Here is a 24,919-nt window from a genome sequence, read left to right on the forward strand (position 1 = left end):
CTGAAGTGCCTTCGTATTACACATGGAATACTAAAAATAAAGTATTTGAACGTCGAAAACAGGGTAAGTCAGTCGACGGCCAACCTACCATCTTCAAAGATACCACGATAGAAAGACTCTACACCGTTCATCCCAATCAACATGAATGCTTCTTTCTACGCCTGCTTTTGGTGAATGTACCCAGTCCAACATCCTTTGAGTATTTGAGAACTGTAAACGGTACTATACATGACACTTACCGTAGTGCATGCCAAGCTCTGAATTTATTGGAGAATGACCAACACTGGGATAACTGCATCAATGACGCGTGCGAAACGTCAACCCCAAGTCAAATTCGTGCATTGTTTGGCATCATTTTAACAACTTGCTCTCCATCAGCTCCTACAGAGTTATGGGAAAAATATAAGTCAAAAATGTCCGAAGATATACTCCATCGAAAACAGTTAGAGACGTCAGATGTAACTTTTGATTTTACATCAGAAATTTATAACTACACTTTAGTTATTATAGAAGATTTGTGCGTACGTATGGCAAACAAACCTCTTCAGGATTTGGGAATGCCTTCACCTAACCGTATCGCTGCTGTTTCGACATGTGTAGAATTGGATCGTGAACAAAGTTACAGTACGAGTGATCAATTGCCGTATGTACAAAATAACATTTCCAAGTTAACGTCGGAACAAAAAGACATTTATGATACGATAATGCATTGTGTCGATAACAACGTTGGAGAAATTTTCTTTTTGGATGCGCCAGGAGGTACTGGTAAAACGTTTGTGATAAAACTGATTCTGGCATCAATTCGATCAAAAAATGATATAGCGTTGGCAATTGCGTCGTCCGGAATAGCCGCAACATTGCTGCCTGGTGGAAGAACTGCTCATTCCGCTTTGAAATTGCCTCTGAATTTGCATTCTACAGAAACTCCCACGTGCAATATTTCCAAATCATCTGGGATGGGTAAACTATTGCAGCAATGCAAGCTTATTATTTGGGATGAGTGCACAATGGGACACAAAAAATCGCTCAAGGCTCTGGATCAATGCTTAAAAGATTTGCGAGGGAAGTCGAAACCCTTTGGCAGCACATTAATATTGCTTGCGGGAGATTTCAGGCAAACATTACCTATAATACCTAGATCAACTCCTGCAGACGAAATGAATGCTTGCCTGAAAAATTCTAATTTATGGGCACACGTAAAAATATTAAAATTAACTACAAATATGCGGGTCCGATTGCAAAACGATGACTCTGGTCAAACATTTTCAGATCAATTGCTGGCAATTGGAAACGGAAAGCTCCCAGTAGACTCAATTTCAGGACGTATACAACTACCTGCTGATTTCTGTAATTTAGTGACGTCCAAAAATGAATTGATTGAAAAAGTATTTCCGAATATTCTAAAAAATTATAAAAATAATAAATGGCTAAGTGAAAGAGCGATTCTCGCACCCAAAAATATAGACGTCCACGAAATCAACAATATTGTTTTGACCAAGATTCGAGACCAGGCAGTCCTTTACAAGTCAGTCGACACAGTTTTGGAACCAAATGAAGCGGTTAATTATCCATCTGAATTTTTAAATTCCTTGGATCTTTCAGGGTTTCCACCACAAGTGCTACAACTAAAAATAGGCGTACCAATAATACTTTTAAGAAATATCAACCCACCAAAGTTTTGCAATGGCACGCGACTTGCCGTAAAAAAATAATGGAAAACCTAATAAAGGCCACAATCTTGACAGGGCCTTTTGAGGGTGAGGCTTTTCTTATTCCTCGCATTCCCATGATTCCAACGGATCTGCCTTTTCAATTTAAAAGATTGCAATTCCCAATTCGATTAGCATTTGCAATCACCATTAACAAAGCTCAAGGTCAATCATTAGAAAAATGTGGTATAGATCTTAATACTGATTGTTTTTCCCATGGACAATTGTACGTTGCATGTTCGAGGGTCGGTAAACCTGACAATCTATTTATATGCAGCGACAATTGGACAGCGAAGAATATTGTATATTCGCAAGTTTTACGCAGTTAATTTGTATTGTATCTATCTATCTATCTATCTATATAAAAACGAGTTGTGTGTATGCATGTTTGTTTGTTTGTAAAAAGAGCGTTTGCATATGACGTCATTATTAGTACATACGGCTTTGTATATGCACAGACAATGGGAAAGCCAAGAATGTTGTATATTCGCAATTTTTACGTAGTTTGAAAGACATATATAAATCTATCTATATTCACAGGTGGGACACAGGGACACAACTACAATGGCGCGTAACTAATATGGCGCGTAATGACTTCCGCGCGCGGGGGGGCTTGGGGGTGCGCGAAGCGCCCCCCCAACTAGATGTTGGGGTGGCGCGAAGCGCCACCCCAACAGCTAGTATATATATATATATATATATATATATATATATATATATATATATATATATATATATATATATATATATATATATATGTTTAACTACGTAAAACTTCTGAACGTACAACATTCTTGGCTGTCCCATTGTCTGTGCATATAAATAGATTGTCAGGTTTACCGACTCTTGAACATGCAACATATAATTGTCCATGGGAAAAACAATCTGTATTCAGATCTATAGCTCATTATTCTAATGATTGCCCTTGAGCTTTGTTGATGGTGATTGCTAATCGAACATTCCCTGTGTCCCTGTCGTCATTTATATATCCCCCTTTGCCCCCCGGCGTCCCCGTTGTTGTTGTTTCCCTGTGTCCCGGTCGTCATTTGTGTCCCGGTGTCCCAGTCTGTAATTTCTCTTTGAGTGTCGCAGTCATCATTTATATTCCCTTGTCGCGGTGTCCCGGTTGTCATTTTGGTCCCGGTCGCCATTTGTGCTCTGGTGTCCCGGTCTGTAATTTCTCTTTGAGCGTCCTGATCGTCATTTGTGTCCCGGTGCTTTGTTGATGGTGATTGCTAATCGAACATTCCTTGTGTCCCGGTCGCTTTCTCTTTGAGTGTCCCGGTCGTCATTTATATTCCCTATGTCCCGGTGTCCCGGTCGTCATTTGTGTCCCGATTTCCCGGTATGTAATTTCGTCAATCAACAAACATGACGTCACTCGACACACAAACACACAGACAACTTATTTTTATATATATAGATGTCCCGGTGTCCCGGTCGGCATTTGTGTCCCGATGTCCCGGTGTGTAATTTCGTCAATCAACAAACATGACGTCAGTCGACACACAAACATGACGTCACTCTACACACACACACACACACAGACAACTTATTTTTATATATGTCCCGGTGTCCCGGTCGTCATTTGTTTCCCGATGTCCCGGTTTGTAATTTCGTCAATCAAGAAACATGACGCCAGTCGACACAATAACATGACGTCACTCGACACACAGACACACAGACAACTTATTTTTATATATATAGATAGATGTCCCGGTGTCCCGGTCGTCATTTGTGTCCCGATGTCCCGGTGTGTAATTTGGTCAATCAACAAACATGACCCCAGTCGACACACAAACATGACGTCACTCGACACACACACAGATAACTTATTTTTATATATATAGATATATTTATGTGCAATAGATAAAATAAAAATAAATACAAATCTAACTGATGTTAACTTGAATGCTTTATTGATTAATTCTTTAATTGTTTTGATTTTTATTTTACAAAATATACATTGATACAGAGCCTAATTATTGATGATGATAATGACAAATTTGAAATTACAGGTTAAGAAAACGAAACTCTCAATGAATGATCTACCATAATTGGGTTTAAAAAAGTCTTGAATTATTTTTAGGGTCTGCTCTCATTCCCTTTACATGAACATACTTGGTGGTGGAACTTTTAACCCCTTCAACACCAATCATTTCCATGTAAAGGATCCCCAATTCTCAATTTCCTGAAATAAAATTTCAGGGACTCACATAACTGAAAAACTTATCCGTATGAAACGTGACCTATTTCAATTTTGCAGATGGAAGAATCTCCTGCTGGTCGATATTACAGAAATTCTGAAACGCTACAAACCTTTTCTGCTATTGGCAAGGAAATTATAAACTGTTAAATATATACAGTTCAAAGTCTTCTCAAGTTCAATATTAAAAATTTTAAAGCTGAAATGAAGAAGATCGATGCAAGTAATGTTGAGTGGAAGGTGGTCATAAATCCACAAAGAAAAACAAACCCTACTGTTAGTAATTGTGCTGGTTTCCTCTGAAAACAGTCACTATGGACAATTAAAAATCAACCGAAAACTGTCATATAGAAAAAAAAAAAACACAAAGTATCGCGTTTTTAACGTATTTTTGATATTTAAATTTTTTTTGGTCACGAGATAAATAGGGAGTTTGTTAGATCTCCCATAAGAAGATCTCATGAAGGAGTGGAGGCACTGTCAAAGATTAGAAAGCTATTACCACGAGTTCAATTAAAAAGAACACTGGCCCGGGCGCTGAAGGTCTTGGCTTTGTGACAGCATTTTTTTGTTTTATTAAATGGAGCTAGTTCCCCTGTTGTTAATATCTTCTATATATATAAAATAAGTTTTATGTCTGTCTGTCGAGTGACGTCGTGTTTGTCCGCATATGACGTCTGAATTTTTTCATCATATACCAATTCAAAAACGAATGTATTCAAGTCAAAGTAGTTGAGTTAGTAGAGCGTTATGTTCCAGGTTCTAGGTTCGAGAGGTTCCAGTTCGAACCTTGGCTTTAACCGGGACACAAGGAATGTTCGATTAGCAATCACCGTCAACAAAGCACCGGGACACAAATGACGACTGGGACACAGGGAATATAAATGACGACCAGGACACTCAAAGAGAAATTACAGACCGGGACACCGGAACACAAATGACGACCGGGACAAAAATGACGACCGGGACACAGAGAATATAAATGACGACCGCGACACTCAAAGAGAAATTACAGACCGGGACACCGGAACACAAATGACGACCGGGACAAAAATGACGACCGGGACACAGAGAATATAAATGACGACCGCGACACTCAAAGAGAAATTACAGACTGGGACACCGGGACACAAATGACGACCGGGACACAGGGAAACAACTACAACGGGGACGCCGGGGCACAGGGGGATATATAAAACACGACGGGGACACAGAGAATGTTCGATTAGCAATCACCATCAACAAAGCTCAAGGGCAATCATTAGAATAATGAGGTATAGATCTGAATACAGATTGTTTTTCCCATGGACAATTATATGTTGCATGTTCAAGAGTCGGTAAACCTGACAATCTATTTATATGCACAGACAATGGGACAGCCAAGAATGTTGTATATTCGCAAGTTTTACGTAGTTATATATATATATATATATATATATATATATATATATAAATAAGTTGTCTGTCTGTCTGGCTGTGGATCAGGTGACGTCATGTTTCTGTGTCGGCTGACGTCATGAAATTAGTTGTCGTCATTTTTGCTTTGACGATGCTTAGTATATTGTAAAACACATTAATTTAGTTAATAATATACCATTTAAAACATCAAAATGAACATGCTGGAGTAGTCACTCGATGAGAGAGGGTGTCAGAACGGAGAATGAAGGTCCCAGGTTCAAATCCTGGTTAGGCTAAAAAAGGTAAAAAACTAAAAACTAAAAAAAAAACTGAAAAAACTAAAAAAACGCAAAAACTACAAAAAAAAAACTAAAAACTAATAAAAAAATAAAAAAGCTAAGAAACTAAAAAAACTGAAAACTAAAAAAAAAACTTAAAAAAAAGGAAAAAACTGAAAAATAGAAGAGAAAAAGAAAACTAATAAAATTAAGAATAAAAATAAAAAAAAATAAAAAAGATAAAAACTAAAAAAAAAAGTAAAGAGAAAAAACGAAAAAAAACTAAATTAGCAATCACCATCAACAAAGCTCAAGGGCAATCATTAGAATCATGAGGTATAGATCTGAATATGGATTGTTTTTCCCATGGACAATTATATGTTGCATGTTCAAGAGTCGGTAAACCTGACAATCTAAATAAATGACGACACTCAAAGAGAAAGCGACCGGGACAAAAGGAATGTTCGATTAGCAATCAACAAAGCACCGGGACACAGGGAGTATAAATGACGACCAGGATATAAGTAAAAAAAACTAAAAAAACTAAAAAGAAGGTAAAAACTACAAAAAAACTAAAAAGAAAAAAACAACTAAAAACTAATAAAAAAACTAAAAAATCTAAAAATCTAAATAAACTAAAAAAGAAAAAAAAGAAAAAAGGAAAAAAATAAAGGAGAAAAACAAAACTAAAAAACGAATGTATATACAGACCGGGACACCGGGATACAAATGACGACCGGGACACAGGGAATATAAATGACGACCGGGACACGACACAACTACAACGGGGACGCCGGGGGGCACAGGGGGATATAAATGACGACCGGGACACAAGGAATATAAATGACGCCCGGGACACTCAAAGAGAAATCACAGACTGGGACACCGGGACACAAATGACGACCGGGACACAGGGAATATAAATGACGACCGGGACACAGGGACATAACTACATAGGGGACGCCGAGGTGCACAGGGGGATATATAAATGGGGATGGCGACTCAGGGAATGGTCGATTAGCAATCACCATCAACAAAGCTCAAGGGCAATCATTAGAATCATGAGGTATAGATCTGAATACGGATTGTTTTCCCATGGACCATTATATGTTGCATGTTCAAGAGTCGGTAAACCTGACAATCTATTTATATGCACAGACAATGGGACAGCAAAGAATGTTGTATATTCGCAAGTTTTACGTAGTTAAAAACATATATATATGTATATATATATATATATATATATATATATATATATATATATATATATATATATATATATATATATATATCTATCTATATTCACAGGTGGGACATAGGGACACAACTACAATGGCGCGTAACTAATATGGCGCGTAACGACTTACGCGCGCGGGGGGCTTGGGGGGGGGGGGGGCGAAGCGCTCCCACCAACTAGGTGTTGGGGTGGCGCGAAGCGCCACCCCAACAGCTAGTATATATATATATATATATTCACAGGTGGGACAAAGGGACACAACTACAATGGCACGTAACTTTTATGGCGCGTAACGACTTACGCTCGTGGGGGGGCTTGGGAGGGGGGCGCGAAGCACCCCCACCAACTAGGTAGTTGGTGCCATTAAACAGTTGGCCATCAACAGCTAGTATTTATATAACGATGATGCTTAAAAGGGTGTTTTTCTTATAAAGTTTTTTTTTAAATCAGAAACTGTGTTTACGTGTATTTCTCAATCCACTTTCGATGACATATTTCAGACTTGCTGTTGAGTTCAAAGAAAATTACCGAATACCTGGAAGATTGACAGGAATTATTAGTACACCTCTTTGACCATAAGTAAAGTTCTAAGTACATTACTGCCAAAACAAAATAAAACCATAGAGATTTTTGTCCTTGAGCACTAAATAACAATTTTAAAAACCAGCTTGACGAAATTCACTCCTAAAGTCTCATTAAATTTACTTTACTGCAACCCATTTATGAAAGATTAAACTAAAGTATTATTTGTAACTGATTTAGCTAATCACTTAATTAAAATGAAGATTTTTTCGGAAAATGATGGGTGCATTGTAGTCGAAATGAACAATAATTTTCTTTTTTTTTTAAATAAATCTATTTATAACCTTTATAGAAATAAGCCTTTATAGACTCGGCCAAATTAGGAAGCGAATGTTTCTATCTACCTCGCTGGGTCTGTTTTATGTTTGTGTGCCCCTTTATCAGGCTCGTACTCTGTTTATGGGTATTTAAGCGTGTGGGTATTTGAGGTTCACAAAATAATGAAATTTTCATAGCTTACTCATTTTCATAACTCACTCAATTTTGTTTTTTCTCGAAATCCTCTCTTTCTAAGAGAGTGTACCCTTAACCAAACAAATACCTACCGTCTTGTCTGTTGTCTTGCCAAAAGTATCATAACATATCTCTTTTAATTCCATATTATCACATTTTACTTTTCAGGCTCTACTGTTGAACCTAATATCCTTGCAACCCGATCGGACTCAAAAATTCCAAGTGAACCGATTTCAGTCAATTATATGTGACCTATTTTGGATGAAAAATGTAATTCAAGAGCTCCTTCAAGACAACTGTCAATCTCCCTTGGACTGGGTGTGGCAAAAACAAGTTAGGTATGTCTTAGGGTAGATTGTTTTTTAATTTTTCTTGTTGAGCTGAACCTATGATAAAAAAAGACAATCGGGAGAACAATAGTCGATTGTGGATCTAAAACTTGAACAGATGGAGGGAGAAGAAATTGATCCTGATAAACCTACGCAAAAAGAAGGATCCTGTGCAGCAATAGAGTAGGATATGAGGAAGATCCCACCCTTCTGGACTAGGTTGGGTTTAAACTTCCATCAAACTGGGCGTAACAGAATTAATTAAATATGGTTTGGGGTTGTATTTTTTCACTTTTTTCGTTGAGCGACACCCAAGACAAAAGAAATCATGGCAACCTTGACAAATTGTGGATTCACAATTTGAGTTAGGGTTGCAACTGCTTTGAGCAAGCATTTTTGCGAGAATTAATTTTACATAGCACTGCAGTGGAATCGCCGTGGAATCTTCCCTCCCAGAAGTAGTGGGGGACCTGTGAATTTAACCATCAAGCACCCCCTTCGAATCCTGTTGGTTTGAAGGTCAACGACATGTGAATTATTAGATCTTACGGTTCACTCACCTCAGTAGGGGAAAAGATTTTAGTGTGTTAACAATGATTATTCTTGGAATATTCTTTAGTAATGGATACTTTTACATTGATCGGGAGCCTTTTTTTTGGAGATGAGACAGTCAGCTATGAACAATTTTTAAACATGTTATAATTGTATACATTTGGTAGCTGGTCATCCTGTGAGAATTGTAGTATTGTTGATGACTGTAATGAAAAGTGTTGATTATGCAATCCATGTACACTGCGTAGAGGATATGAAGTTCAAACTAAAGGCTGTGATTCCAGTCTTTTTTGTGACTCTTATACTAGAGGTGTCCTCTGTTCCAATTGTCACTATGATAAATTTGATCAATGAGAAAATACTTACCCTGATATGACCGAAAAAACTAAACGTAACTTCAGTTTATTTTTAAGAGACTGGTATCGTTGTGGATTTAAATTGTTTTCGGAGGAAAAATATGGTCTACACTTCAATTGCTGGAATGATAAGAGACTCTGGTTTTGATTACATCGCTGTGAAGATCCTGGCTACTATGGTTTTAATGCATTGACTTTTATTTAGCCGTTACAGAAAATGATTCTTCATATGAGAATATCGTATGTCATATAGGTTTAAATAAGTGAATTTAAACACGTGAACCTAAAATATGCATCAAAATAGTATTACTGACTTTACAAGGAGATGTAATAAAAATGAAGTAACATTATATTGTTGAAATTGTGACCCCGACTTTGCCCGCCAATATGAATACAAGCTGAATTTTGACAAAATGCCACCACTTATCATTACCAATGGTTACCTATACGTAGAAGAAGAAATACAAGGAACGACAGCTCTTTTGCATGTACAAGTCTTATTAATAAAAAAATTACAAATATTTTTAAAGCATTTCGCTCATAGGGCCCTGAAATTTACATTTTAAAGGCAGGAAAGGGTATTTTTAACTAGAAAGCCGTTCCATCAAAAATTTTCTAAGTAAATGCTAAGACATTTAGTGTAAGTACATCCATTACATAAGAAATAAAATATAAGAGTAGCATCAAAACCAAGCTTTTAGTTGATAATTATTGTACTCGCATTCAATTTGGAATAATAAATTTTCCATTTTTATCAAGAGACTTTTTGATCCGAGGTGTGTAGTATGCATACGGTAGGCAAAAAAACCCAATATTATTGAATATTGAATCGAAATTGAATTGAAAAATTCAATGCTTACGGTATTGAATCGAAAAATTCAATATTCTTCGCTGTTTGAATAATACTCAGTTTTGTCCTGTCTGCACGGATGGACTGCTATTAACAATGATAAGGGTATTCTTAATCATTTGAGTATGAACGACGAAACCCAGGGGTATGCAATAGGGTTTGTATTTGGAGATATAGGGATCCAAATTGAATAAATTTGAACCCGAGCCAGCCCCTCCCAATAGCTGAACTCGGTTACAAAATAAACTTGTACCCCCTAAAGTACGAACTAATAGTTACGCCAACTCATTTGTGCCATTCTTCACATCAATTTTTAATGCTGAGTCGTAGTGTGTGATTTTTGTTTAAATTTATGATTTTTGTGAAAAAACTGAATTTAGCTATGCTACGATAGTTTTTAAATATACCAATCTCTCTCTCTCTCTCGCTCTCTCTCTCTCTCTCTCTCTCTCCCCTCTCTCTCTCTCTCTCTCTCTCTCTCTCTCTCTCTCTCTCTCTCTCTCTCTCTCTAAATGGATTATTTGATTTGTGTCCAATACAACACTGTCATCAGGGATAGTTTCCCAATAGAGTTCAAATTGATTTAGCGAGATAATTTTCATACTCTCCGTTAACAGTTTGGCAAAGGCACGTTCTTAAGGTACTGTGCCCGTTTGGACAACATTTATATCTGGAATACCAGACAAATCAAGACAAACGATACCATGAGTTTTGAGAACATTTTATTGGTTATACCATTTTTAAACAGTTGTAAATCTAAATATAGGGATTCTATTGTAAATTAATATAGGGTTCTGTAGCATTTATCAAAGGATAAGTTGTAGAGTTGAATTCCATTTACTTTACATACAAGAGATGACATTCCAAACATTCAAATTCGTGCGGAGAATTTGTCCATGATCTTATGGCACTAGCAGTTTCTCAAAAACAAAGCTAGTTTTGAAGTTTGATATTCATCAACATGAATTTTATATAACTTGCATAGTTTGAAAGATTGTTGCTTGTGCTCATTAATGTTCTATTTATGTAGACACTTATTTGTCTAAACAAATTGTGTAGTATAAAACTTTCATATGATAACTCCTCGGCAGTGCTTGGTTTGTCCTTCTTAGATTTTTCGACGACCACATGCAAATCTATAAATGTGGAAGTCAAATCTTTGAAAAATACTTCACTGGAATAAATTTGAAAATGTATGTTTTGAGATAGTGGTTGTTGCAGGTAAAATTGTTCAGAGTAATCATGCTTTACACTCACATCAAAATTTTCTGCATTGAAAAGATTGAAGGATGAGGTGACTGAGGTGTGAGATTCTTTGTGGGGTCAATATGCCATTTCTATTCAAAGAAATTATTTTTTGATCTAACAATTTTTACTTTTGGTTTCTTTTTCTTCTTTGTCAAGAGTGATGTCTGTCGCTTTTGACCTGAGTAGAGAATGATGGGCGATGAAGTGTTTTTCTACCTTTTTTACTTGGTCGTGATTTCAATTGCTTGCCGAGAGATCACACGTGGGACTTAAGATTTTGTGTAACACATCTTTAAAATCCTTCTTAGGGCTCTAAGCGTGTAGCGTCGAGAAGCCAAAATCCACAGCAGCCGGTACAATATATTCTTTAACAAGGGGTAGTGAAGAGCGAAACAGCTTAGCAAACCAAATTGCCGAGACTGTAACCAGACATTGACGAACAACCCCTGTAATAGTCCATTCCATGACCCAATAGCTCTGGTCTAAGAGTAGCAATATAGCAATCCATATCAGGACAAACTAAAGTACTTTTTTATTAGCCATCTCGTTATTGTATGAATTGAAAATGACGTGTAATCACAACTAAATTTTTTGTTATTGCTAAAGCATCTCCAAATTCACTTCTAAATGTTAACTGACAGAGTTTTAAACACAAAGTTCTTAATGGAACAAATTTAAGGCGCTTTATATTTTAGTGGTTAATGTGTTCATGAGTGGTCTTACGTTCAAGAACGCGCATGAGGGGGCATTGGTATTACCAACTCTAGATGTCTCAACAACGGATGCATAAAAAATATACCATTGCTTAATGAGACGCCGGATGGATAGTCTGGAAAAATACCACGTTCAAACCAAGAACCACGTTCAAACCAGATGGCCAAGAACATCTCTTAGATTATCTTTGAGATGAATTATTTCATTCTCGATGGGAGAACGGAGAACTAATGCAGACCGTATCATGTTCCATTGATATTTAAATTGGAATGCATAATTCTTACGAGCAGAGATTTCTCTTTTAATTGCACGACACAAATAAGTAATTGTACCATATTCTTTGTATTTTATAGTGAGATATGAGCATAAATCAGAATTAAACGATTTTATCTCTTTCTTTTCCTCATCATACACTGGCCAATCGTTTGGTCTGACTTTTGTATCGTATATACGATATATTCTCAGGATATCATATGCATTCTTAAGAATGCAATTAGGTAATGGAAAGTAGATAATTGCATTTGGATAATTGGAATTATTAGATAATCAGGCTAAGTTTTGGTGGAGTACAACAGATAGGGGAATGCCTGACAGATATATAGAGTACCTCCAAAAGAGGTACGGACCAAGGGGGACCTTGTCCCTGGGGCTCCATAATAAAAACTGGGCAACTTCTCCTGGGGCCATAAATGAAGGCGGAGAGGGAAGAAGGCCCCTCAAATTAACACTCAACAGAGCCCACTGGCGTGTTCACACGTTCCATGAGTTACAAAACCTTTCCCAGTAATGGGTTAAATTGCATGGTGATGCACAACACCATCGTGGGAGGATCCTCTATTGGAAGACAACTGCAGCAGGGCGTAAGATCCAGATCTATTGACAACAGCCTTTGTGAAGAGCTGCCTCGACCCTTTCGGGATGCTTGCAAGACTGGAGAAACTTGCGGTCAACTCTTCCCACTTGAGGAGTGGCGTCCCTTTATAGCCTAGTAAACAAAACAGCACTCGCACGTGATTCTGATTATTGAATATTTTCCTGGGCTTGGTTTGTTTTGATCGAAGTTTTCGGGCTGAAAAATCTCTTCCTAGCTAAACTATCTACTATGTGCTGCTTCCCCGTAGTAGCTTAGTATTTGTAGGCATGAATATATAACGGGTCGGAGGTAATGGGCTTGGGACTGTCTGTGCAGGATTTGAACTCTTGTTGATAGAAGAGCATCACCAAGTGCAGAAAACCATGCTATGACCAAGATGGGCCCAGGATTGCACAAAGCCTACAACTTACTGGAGATCCCAGGGACTTCTTGCTGTCCGGTTCTAAGTCGGCTTAAGCGCTTCGGTGTAGATTTGAGAAGATATGTTGGTCCCCTTTCTGAACTGGTATACGGGATCATTGGTGTTTCCCGAGGCCAAAATAATTTCAATGATTTAAAGAACATGAAAATTCGAACTTGGAATGTTACGACGTTAAAAATGACTATCATATCGACATTTTGACTGACGAATTCAGACAGTTATAACTACATTTATTAGGAGTTTCAGAAACTCATATCCTAGGGGTAGGAAGCATGAAATTAGGTTACATAGAACTTGTTTACTCAGGTAGGAGAGATGGGGTACATCGACAGGGAGTAAGGCTGATGATGAATAAGGAAGCTGCTAAGTCTTTTTAAGGTAGGAAAGGTATTAATAATAGAATACTGATTGCTCATTTTGTGACTAAAAAGTTCAGGGTATCAGTTACAGTAGTTTATGCCCCTGTTGAACCAACTAACGGAGATAATAGTGACTCAGATGAATTTTACTTAGACAGCAAACCTTATTGATTATATTATTGTACACCGAAAACTAGCAGGATCAATACAAGATACTAGGGTGTATAGGAGTGCTGTTATTGATGTTAAAAGTAAAGACCACCATCTAGTAGTGTTTAAGGTTTATTTAAAGCTCAAATTTTGGAAGGGCAACTACTTCCGAAAAGTTATGATGTTGGTAGACTCCAGGATAAAAATTTGAGAAAAACCATCCAGGAACAGTTCAATACTAAACTTGAGAGCTTAAAATTTGACATGGTGGAAGATTGATGGAATGTTGAAAATAATTTTAGAAAAACAATTTGTGAAGTTGCTGATGGTGTCTTAGGGAAGAGTGTTAAGACTGCAACTAGGAATATTAGTGAAAAAGCTTTATGCTCAACAGAGAGTAGAAGGGGTTTGTACAAGAATTATTTGAGTGATAGATCATATGAAAACATAAGAAATGCAAATAAAGTGGAGAAAGTATTAAAATATGAGCTAAGGAGATGTATAGTGGAAGCCATGGATAGAATTGCTGAGCATCTGGAAGATGCAACTAGACGGCATGACAGTAAAATATTATACAGGCATGTGAATAAATTAAGAGGGAGAAGTCAATTTGTACTAGTCCCAGTTAAAGACAGGAATGGGGCCACAATTAGTGATAAGGAAAGAGTTAAAGAAAGATGAGCGGAACATTTTAAGAGTGTGCTAAACCTAAATACAGTTGCAGGAACAGATATAGATGAAATTGAAAAAGTTTGTGATACCGTGTATGTGAAGGAAGATTTGTTTTGTGAGGAAGAATTAGCGACAGTACTAAAGGGATTGAAAAATAATAAGGCTCTAGGTGCTGATAGTGTGATAAATGAGTTTCTTAAATATGGTGGCTCCGAGGTCAGAAATAAGCTACTGAAGATTATGAATATGATTTTGAAAAAGGGAGAGTACCTAATGATTTTAGGAAAACGTTAATTAAACCACTGCATAAGAAAGGTGAGAAAAGTGAGTATCGTAATTATCGAGGCATTAGTCTGGTCTCTGTAGGTAGCAAATTACTTTGTAATATGATACTTCTTAGACTGAGAGATGGTGTAGACAAAGTCTTAAAGGAAGAACAGTGTGGTTTTAGAAAAGGAAGAGGATGTGTCGACCAAGTTATCACTCTTTGGCTAGTAATTGAGGAGTCCCTTCGTCTCCAAACACTTTTGTTCCTCATTTTTATCGAGTAAGAGCAAGCTTTCGATTCTGTTGATAGAAGAGCGTAAGCAAATGTCTTATCCTTATATGGTATACCAAGCAAATACATTAAAGGGATTTGTGCTATGTACGAGAATAATACTGCTGCAGTTAAGGTAGGAAATGAGGTTAGCAACTGGTTTTGTATTAAATCAGGAGTTAATCAGGACTGTGTTCTATCCCCCTTTATTTGGATCATTTTGATTGACTTTGTCCTAATGAGCAAAGGAAAGGAAATTGGAGACCACAGAATCAAATGGGGTGGAAAAATGCTCCTGGACTTAGGTTATACTGACGATTCAAGCATATTAGATGGAAATATGAGCAAAATGAATGAATTTTTAGAGGTTTTGCGAGTGGTAGTAGTAGTAATCAATAAGAAAAACTTCATACTTCCCATTAAACTTAATGGCGGTGGAAAGTTTTATCCAAAAATCACTTTTTTTAATTTAAATCATTATAGAGGGGGTCAGAGACAATGGAGATGAATGTCACATAGAAATACTTAGGCATGGTGAACGTTTTCAGTGGCAATCCAAGAACCAAAATTAGAGCTACATTCTAGCGAACGAACAATTGGATGTTTCTTACCATTGCGAGTTCGACTCTTTTTTACATCCTTTCAATTTGATACATTCCACTGCTTTTAACTTTCTCTAGTTCACACTCGTAAAATCTACCAAGAATCTCTTCATCTTTCATATCACTTAAGCGATACAATAAGGTTTAGTGTCTAAAGTTTCGACACTTTAAAAGTTCAGTGTACCTTGTTTACGTATTACCATAAGGAAAAATATTGCCCGTGTCCTCATATAAAGCAAAATAAGTTACATTTGTGGGAGCATTTGCGCTAGCTATTAAAACTATCAAAAGCTGTAATGTATTTGATCAAAAACTAACTAATACATTTCACGATAGTAGATACCAAAGACACTCTTATTCATCAACTATTGACAGGTAGGATACGCTATGTGGAAATGATTACTACCCTTTTAATTAACCTTATTGTGACTACGGAACCTTCTGACGTGTACGGTTCTTAAGCTTGAAACGCCTCTTTGTGCTTTTACCTGCTGCATCTGACATTGCAGTAATGTAGTTTTTGCAGTAGAGTATATTTTACATAATTATTATATCATATATAGAACAGTGACAAAGGTAACTTCACGTTTCTATTTTGGGCTCAAGTTTGGAGATAGGGCCATCTCAGTTGCTGACTTTGTTTATGATCTTACCATCCAAGCAGACTCCATGGATCAATTGCTGGAAGCACTTTAGATTTTACGAGAAGAGGTCACAAGCGGGGACTGTAGATAAACTTAGATAAAACGAAAATTATGGCCATAAACCCGTCTTTTCTAAATGTTAATTCTCCAGTCAGCCCAGAGAGAACAAATAGCATTGAGTTTGTCCAAAGGTTTGCTTACCTAGGCTCTACAATTTCCTCAGATGGATTTCTTTTTCCCGAGCTACAAAAAAGAATATCAAAAGCGTCTTCTGCCATGGGTGGGCTGAACCCACCTATCATCTTTAGCAAATCTTTAGCATCTTTAGCATATTTAGCAAAACCAAAAATGAGTCGTTCAGCTAAACTGCAGATTTTCAACGCCCTTGTTGGTTCTGTAATGCTTTACGGAGCTGAAACCTAGTATACATCAACGCAACACCAAACGCTATCGATGTATTCCAGACGAAGAGCCTGAGAAGGATCATAGGTCTAAGGCGGTTTGATTTCATTAGAAATGAGAAACTGCAGCAGCACACTAAGCAGTCTAGGTTTTTTTTATCCAAGCAGGTAAGTGCATCTTATGATGATTAGGACACCTACTTAGAATGTCACTGCACTTACCCGCAAAGATGATCTTTGGGTTTGACACTACGAAAGCCAGTTGTAACTAACCTCACGGCTGATCGAAGAAGTAGGGGTTCGACAGCCTTTCCGAGTTTCTGGCGATGGCAATCATCAGACCGAGGGAAGTGTAAATGCTCGCAGAAGACCAAAGTGGACTGAGGAGTCAGACGTCTCTTCGCCGAGCAGTGCCCGGCAGGAGACCTAATTCAAGTAAGTATAGAACTTTTCAATAGAGGAAGGAGCTATGGTTTTACTTGTTAACTCCAAATTATGAATTATGCTAGCTCCTGTTTGAGTATAATCTAACCCCATCTTTAGGGGGGGTATCCTTAATACACAGAGGGCCTTACTTCCACATAATCAGATATCCACTACTATTTTAAATTCCTTGTTGTACGTTCCATTTATAATTTGAAACTCATGATGCTTATCCTCTAGCACCAGGTTTTATGCCCCCCAGTGAACAAAAAAGCTACCCGGTCCTGCTATGTGAGCAAACAAGCTATTACAGGTATAACAGGTCTTCTTTGTTCTTGGAAATTCAGTACAGGATCGCATAATAGCTCGCCCATTGTCCGGGGATATAGCGGCAAATTCCTTTGTGTGGAAAAAGAATGAGAACAAACACCCTGTGTGTAAAGCAGAAAAACCTATGCGAATAGGCTATAATCAATTTGGACTACGTTAATACTTGGGAGGGTCCTGAAGGTTTTTCTTCTACACCCTTAGGTTTTAAAAAATCAGCAAAAAACTATAAGGCAACGCCTACATTTGCATCTTGATTTGAAGGGGCCTTGAAGGTATTTTTCCTGGCCCTCACGGATTTTTAAATATTTGACACAACAACAAAAGAAATCTTGAAAAAAGCTTTTGCATAAGTAAACAAACAAGTCCCATTACGTAAGTACCTAATAAATCATGATTTGGAGAGTCCCAAAGGGTTTTTCCGAAGCCTCGTGGGTTTTAAACATCGAAGAAATCTTGAATATAACGTTAGCATAAGTAAACAAACACGTCATATCACGTAACAGCAAAATAAATCATGATTTGGTGGGTCCTGACGGTTTTTTCCTAGTCCTCGCGGGTTCTTAAAACATTTAAAATAACAACCAAAAAAATATGGAATAAAACTTTTGGATAAGTAAAAAAACAATCCTTTATTACGTAAAAAATACTTCATTCTGGACAAAACAACCTCCTACTACGTAGCAAATACCTGTGTCTTGAGGAAGTTTAAAAAAATTGTCAGATTCGGGGTTCGAAGGGGGTACTGGACAATCAATTCACAGGCCCGCATAACTCCGAGGCTAGATTGGGTGTGAATCTCCCTTGGAATGAAAGAGTCAAATATAAATTTGGTGAGTCTTAGAGTGTTGTATCTATGACTATATAGTATCTATGGTAACGAAATATGGTATGTATATGGTATCTATGGTATCTATATGGTATCTATGGTAACGAAGATAAAGTAAAGACTACCTCGTGCTAAATAATACAATGCTAAAAAATGTTATTATTACAATCACTGGCTTGGCTTTGAACCATAGAAAAGTAGTTTTTACAAGTGAAAAAAAAAATATGACTAAAATAATATTATGACTTTTGTTCGTGTCAGTAATTTAATATTTCACAATGGCTAGTCAATTAGAAGGAATTTACATATTCAATTGTCTTGCCTCTTTAAGATTTAACAAAGTAATCAATCAGTTTTTGAAAGGCAGAACCTTTGGCTTTTTCTAAGATATGTCGTTAAGGAATTACTGGATTGGCACAAAAATATGTCACGGACATAAACCATGAAATAGCAGTGCACTTATTGCAGCGGAATTATAAGAAAGTCATTCCTCTTTTTCTCTTTACTTGAATTATTGCTGTACATCTTGCCTCATACATTTTAACAAAATGATCATGAAGTTAGTACGAAAATAAAGCAATTTTTTTCAGATATATTGTTTTCTCTTTGTTTGAACTATAACTGTACAGCTTGTCTCAAAAATTTATCGTAATTAAAGTAAAATTCTTATTAAAAAATCCAAACAATACAGGTTTATTGTTTTAACGATCTTTTTTTGTGGAGAGTCGTAGGTGCTACTGTGTCAATTAAATCTTTTGCATGGCCCCTACGACTCTTAAGAATGTAAATGGTGAAATTGAGAAATTGTATAATAGTAAGTAAGTAAAAGTAAGTAAAATATTTATTACCCGTATTTTTCACATGGAACAAAACGGAGTACAATGAAAAAACAAATAAAAGAAAAGAAAAAAAAAGAGAAGAAAAACGGAGAGAAATTTAAGACACAACATGGAAAAATACATAATCAAGAACTGTAGAAATGTTTAAGCCAGGGGTGGTTCCATTTTGCCTGGAAATTAGAAATCAACCGGTTTACCGCGATACTAGGGCCTGCAATCTTATGTTTATCAATCATATAAGTATTTCTCGTCCATAAGGGGCATCGCAGCAGGAACTTCGCGAACCTAAAATAAAGGGACCGGAGCTTACGTTTTTGGGTGTCAGTTAATAAATTACAAAATGGCGCGATATATAAAATATGCGGCAGTGCGACAGCGTTATACATATTGGCGAGATGCTTTCGGCACAAGAGGAGTCTGCTGGCGACGATAGACCCATACGCGGTGCGGAGTTTTTTCTCGACGTGTTTGACGAGCAGTAGACGAGTTTCATTAAGGTTACGGCCTATGGGTAAACCCAGATACACGACATGAGATGAAATGGTAATTGACTCGCTACCCAGTAGGAGGTGTTCAGGCTGAGAAGGACTATCGTTGAAAAAAAGAACTGCAGATTTAGAAGTATTGAAAGCCAGGCCGATTTTTCGGTATTCATCACGCAGGATCGATAAATTCGATTGCAGACGCCTAATAGACCGACTTAGATTTAATAGATCGTCCGCGTATGTAAGTAGCGACACATTTATATTCTTGGAGATACATGAAACATTTACACATGCCTGGGCATTTAAAACATTGTTATTGTACAAACTTGGGGTTAATAATGAACCCTGGCGGACACCTTTCTTTACTGGAACAACCACTGATGGGATGCGGTTACCTATTTTTATACGCGCTTTTAAACGGCAATACATATCGTACAGTACGCTAGTGACACGGAGTCACTAGAAACAATAGTGTCTGTCTTACTTTTTTTCTTTGCCCATGGACCTGTATATTTTATTTTACTTACGATTTATTTAATCTGAGAGAATATCAGAAGGATGTTTAACCTATTTTTGTCAATTCTTCCCCCCAACCACGCATTACGCTCCCGGCCGAAGGCATCGACTCAAGAGATCGGTACCTGCGCAACATACTCTACAGGTCAGCATGCAAAAAAAAAATTGTTTCAAGTTTTAAAGTAGTTTTGTCAATGGTAAGGCAAAAAATTCTTTTGTTCTCTATTTTATTTTTAACTTTAATTCCAAATGATAGCAGTTTATCCCTTTCCGACGAAGTGATTCCTCAGTGAAACCACCTTTTCATATATTTCCCCAAAAGCCATAGCTACTGAAAATAAGAAACCACTGGTCTAGCATATGCCTAGCAACGCTATCTGACTGGCGAAATTTTATGGGCAGCCTAATTGACACCTAGTGAGGCATAGCTCAGTATTTTGATGTAACCACATAATGTTTCTTAAGAAAAATAAGAAAGCTCAAAATACTTGGTAATTGTAATATCCTCAATATTGTTTTCCTGCCAATTCGCTCTTTGTGTAGTAGAGTGCGAGTTAGTAACATCACAGTTTCAGATATGAAGCACGATAAGGAGACATTGGACATGAGAGGCTGGTCATCCCCGATGACCACCTCACAGCAAATGCTAAAAAGTCGTTTTTTGCTTTTTTTCGGAGTGGTTTGAGCTTGAGGTCACTTCGGCAGCTAAAAAAAAAAAGAATGAAACCCGAGCAATTTCCAAAAAACTGGGTCTAGCATCTAAAATCGCTTTTGCAGCTATATCGCTATGACACACTGTTCTTTGCGGACAGAGGGTATCTGCAATCGAGAATCTTAACTTGACATGTCATCAGAGGATGATGCTGATGATTTGCTGCCGGATCTTCTAATTTCAAATGCCAAATCACTGAGCAACATTTTGGCTGGAGAGCTATCTCCAAATGACGACAAAACTGATAATCAAATAGACAGAGTGATGGAAGCGAATGGCGAGCCAGAAGCAAGTAACGACGAATATTCTCTTGGAGTCATAGCAAAGAAGTGGAGTAAGACATTTGGAGGCAAATATGTCGAGTTCTTCCTTTACATAATCTAGTTGATTTTCTCCTCGAGCTGTCTGATCTTGGTATGATTGATCACATCATATTTCAAACGAACTTACAGGCTACTCAGAAAGGTGAATCGTTCATCCAAACTACTTGATATGAAATTAAAGTTTCTATTAACAGTAAACATTCTTATGGGTTTCAAGACAGTACCATCTTATCGAGATATCTGGATTAATGAATATAAGCTGTTTCAGCTAGCTTTTTGCTCACGTTTAACTCAATGATAATTTGATCCTACCCCGGAAAAGAAGTGACCACAATGACATGCATTTCTTTCAATTAGTATATGTTAATGAAGCCTATAAAACAAGGCCACAAAATCTAGGTCAGAGAAGACAGGGACGGTTTTGTTTGTGATTTTCAGGTCTGCACTGGGAAGTTAGCTGACACTACTGAGTTTGGGCTTGGAGAACGAGTGGTTATAGATCTAATGACGGAAATAGAAGGCAATAATTATCACATTTATTTTGACAGTTTCTTCAGTTCAATAAACCTCATGGAAAAAATGAAGAACAATAGTTCTATTGCTGTGGTACAGTTTGTGCAAACCGAAAAGGTCAACCCAAACTCAAAGCCAAAAAAGAGCTGAGACGATGCGATTCAGACTGCACTGTGAGGTCAAATGGAATCCACTGTCAACGCTGGAAGGATAAACTATGTATAAGACTTCTTTCAATGATTCATAAAGGAGAAGTGACACAGAATAGAGAAAGGTGGAGCTGTTACCCAAGTTACTTGCCCAAACGTATTTGTTGAGTACAACAAGTTTATGGGCTGCATAAACAAAGCTGATATGTTGAAGTCTCCCTATATGATAGACAAAAAAGATAGAAAGTGGTGGCACTTTGTTGACATTATAACGGTCAAAGCCTTTGTCTTGTTAAATTTCGCCATTATAGCAGATGCTAACACTATGACGTTGAAAGACTTTAGATGTCGCATTGCCACTGGTTTGGTTGGAAGTTACTTGTGCAAGGGTGAGAGAGGTTGGACATCCAGAAAATTGGAAGTTATCCCCAATTTCAAGCCTTACGTTCCTCAAGACAAGAGACTGAATCAATCAAAGCACCTACCTTTTCAGGGTACTTTAAGAATATGGGCTCAGTGTACTACGAAAATTGAGCTTCATCACACAAAATGTCACTGTTGAGTTTGCAAAACTCCATTGTGCATGAACTACACAAGGAACTGCCGTAGTTCTTTTCACCAGAAGTGAGATTTTATCTTCACATATGTCAAAGAGGTCTTTACCACCTACTTATGTTTCATTTCATAGTTGGAATAACTTTTTTTTAGTTCAATACTTGTCAGTTTCTAAGCCCAGGGTTATAGGAAACGCCAAAAAAAGTAGAATTGTCGTACGATTTCATAGTTCATTTGAATGAGAGACTAAATGAGAGAAGTTAACGAGACTAAAATTTAATGAGAGACTAAAAGTCAAAGTTTGAGCTTATAGATATCACTTTACAGCATCTTAGCGTTTGTGCTATTTGTGTGCCAAGCGATCGGCAGTTTTGGTAGCCGGTTATTTAATGCGGAAAGATGGCACAAGATAAAGGTAATTATTATGGAAACATATTATGCTCAATTCTGTAGTTCTAAGAAAAATTAATTAGTGTACTGGAGAATACGAAAATGATCTGTAAGTAGATTCGATTTAAATGCACGCTCATCTCTAAAACTCGCCTTTTACACAAAATAGATCAATTACAAGTTCCAGTCATAGTAAACAAAGCGGCAATTTAAATTTCTGATACTTTTACGATTTCCTAATGCACAAGAGAGATACTCCTAAACTAAAGCGCAGCTTGACTAACGTTATTTGCAGGGCTTATTGTGAAGAAAAGGGCGACATAGTAATAAGAATGGTGGATGCATCGTTTACTTACAGCTACGAGTACCAAGGATCTGCAGCAAAGGTTGTACATACAAATTTAACAAATAAATGCTACTTAACACTAACACAGGCTTTGCACATGGGAATGGGAGGAAACCCATTTGGTCCTGCTGGAACTGGAAAAACAGAAACTGTCAAAGCCCTTGGGGCACTACTCGGGAGGCAAGTTGTTGTCTTCAACTGCGATGAGGTTTGTTTAATTTTATTTGGTTTAAGTTTTTAGAAACCTGCTATTCGTTTTAATGCTTTGTCTCTAGGCTATCAAATAGTTTGTGTTAATGACTTGTAAGTAAGGAATCACACCATTTAACAATAACCAAAACTTCCTAATATGAAGTTTTGAGAAACAGTAAATATATCATTAGAATTCGCTCTTATGCAAAAGGCTCCACACTTGTTTTTGAAACTTGGCATTCTGGGATTTTCTGGCCTGCAACAGCGATCTACAGAGATCATGAGTTTGAGAAAATTCATTTAAAAACTTATTCTGAAAAAAAATCATATAAGTAACGTCATATTCTTAACATGATTCAGGAGCATAATTATATCCTTTTCACCTCAGAATTTGTCATATCGTTTTCCGTGTCTATGACATATGCAAAATTACTCAAGAAACATAGCTAAGTATAAAATTTCAAGCATAATGAGTCAATTTACAAAAGCATTTTCAGTAATTCCATAATACTAGAGGACATAAAGATAAATTAACGATTGTTCAAAAAGAATTAACTGGACCATCAATTAGTACAAGATGAAGAGGACGGCCCGAGAAATGTAAATTCACAATAGACAAACATGTACATCCTACACTATCAAATGTAACAAGATCGAACCATCCATGTAATGGGACTGTCTCGCCCAAACTTCTCTATGGTTTTGGATTTTTCGTGTGTACCTCTCCACTTTGACTGCTTGTCCCAGATTTACGCGGTTAGTCAAAGCTGCCTTATCATTCTTGTTGGGTGACACTTTGTTTAAGTTAAATCAGTCATGGGGAGACTGTAACACAATATCCCCTCAACCGCCTTGGACCATGGGAGCCTCAGTACTCCTTAGTTGGTGGTTTTGACCCTCCTTCTCTAATTCCTGTATCAACAACACAGTATCAGGGTCACTTCTCTGGAGCTCTAACATTTTTTCTCTATAATTCTCGAACAATCAATTAGGCTCTTGTAGTGCCATATAATCTGCCTCCATTTCAACTAGATTGACTTCATAATTTTTCTGAACAAAATCTGTGGTAAGATGATTTAAATAAATTGCGGGTTATTGACTAATACTTATGTGATGATATTTGATATACTTATGTGATGATACAAATCATTGATACATGTACATATACTTATCCATGTACTTATATGTTGATACAAGTCATTATTTAGAACTACACGTACGGTATAAATGTGAATCAAGGTCTTTTGCTCTTTTTAGGTAGGCGAGGGCTGCACAATCGACAAAATATGAGTTCTTGCCACCCATAGATACCCCTTTTGAAAGCTTTTAAGACTTTCCACTAAATCAAACAGTTGTCAAATGTAGTTATCAGTTCTGGATACTGCTCAATCCTTTGAATATGTAGCTTTCCATCATAACTCTATCTATCATGTAGCTACTAGCCAATAATCTATAAGTCTATTCACACCTCTGCATTAATATAGAGGCTATTCTTTTCTCGGATGCATCCATAATCTATACATATAAAAATAAGTTGTTTGTCTGTGTGTCTGTCTACTGACGTCATGTTTGTGTGTCGACTGACGTCATGTTTGTCAACTGACGTATCTATATCTATATATATAAAAATAAGTTGTCTGTGTGTCTGCCGAGTGACGTCACTGTCCGCATATGACGTCTGAATTATTTCATCACATACCAATTCAAAAACGAATGAATTCAAGCCGAAGTAGTTCAGTTATATAAC

At 37.1% G+C, this 24,919-nt stretch overlaps 1 protein-coding gene across 1 annotated transcript in view; it reads left to right on the top strand.

Annotated features, from left to right (window-relative positions):
- The window catches only part of LOC136030708 (cytoplasmic dynein 2 heavy chain 1-like), a 575,385-nt gene that overhangs the window by 166,977 nt on the left and 383,489 nt on the right, over window positions 1-24,919 (top strand). Inside the window, exons 25-30 of the mRNA XM_065709779.1 lie at window positions 8,032-8,213; window positions 14,789-14,882; window positions 17,237-17,387; window positions 20,847-21,038; window positions 21,920-22,078; window positions 22,860-23,188. Coding sequence (XP_065565851.1) covers window positions 8,032-8,213; window positions 14,789-14,882; window positions 17,237-17,387; window positions 20,847-21,038; window positions 21,920-22,078; window positions 22,860-23,188 — 1,107 coding nt within the window. The remainder of the gene's footprint in view (window positions 1-8,031; window positions 8,214-14,788; window positions 14,883-17,236; window positions 17,388-20,846; window positions 21,039-21,919; window positions 22,079-22,859; window positions 23,189-24,919) is intronic.

Source organism: Artemia franciscana, chromosome 8, assembly GCF_032884065.1.
Source record: "Artemia franciscana chromosome 8, ASM3288406v1, whole genome shotgun sequence".
NCBI classification, from domain to species: domain Eukaryota; kingdom Metazoa; phylum Arthropoda; class Branchiopoda; order Anostraca; family Artemiidae; genus Artemia; species Artemia franciscana.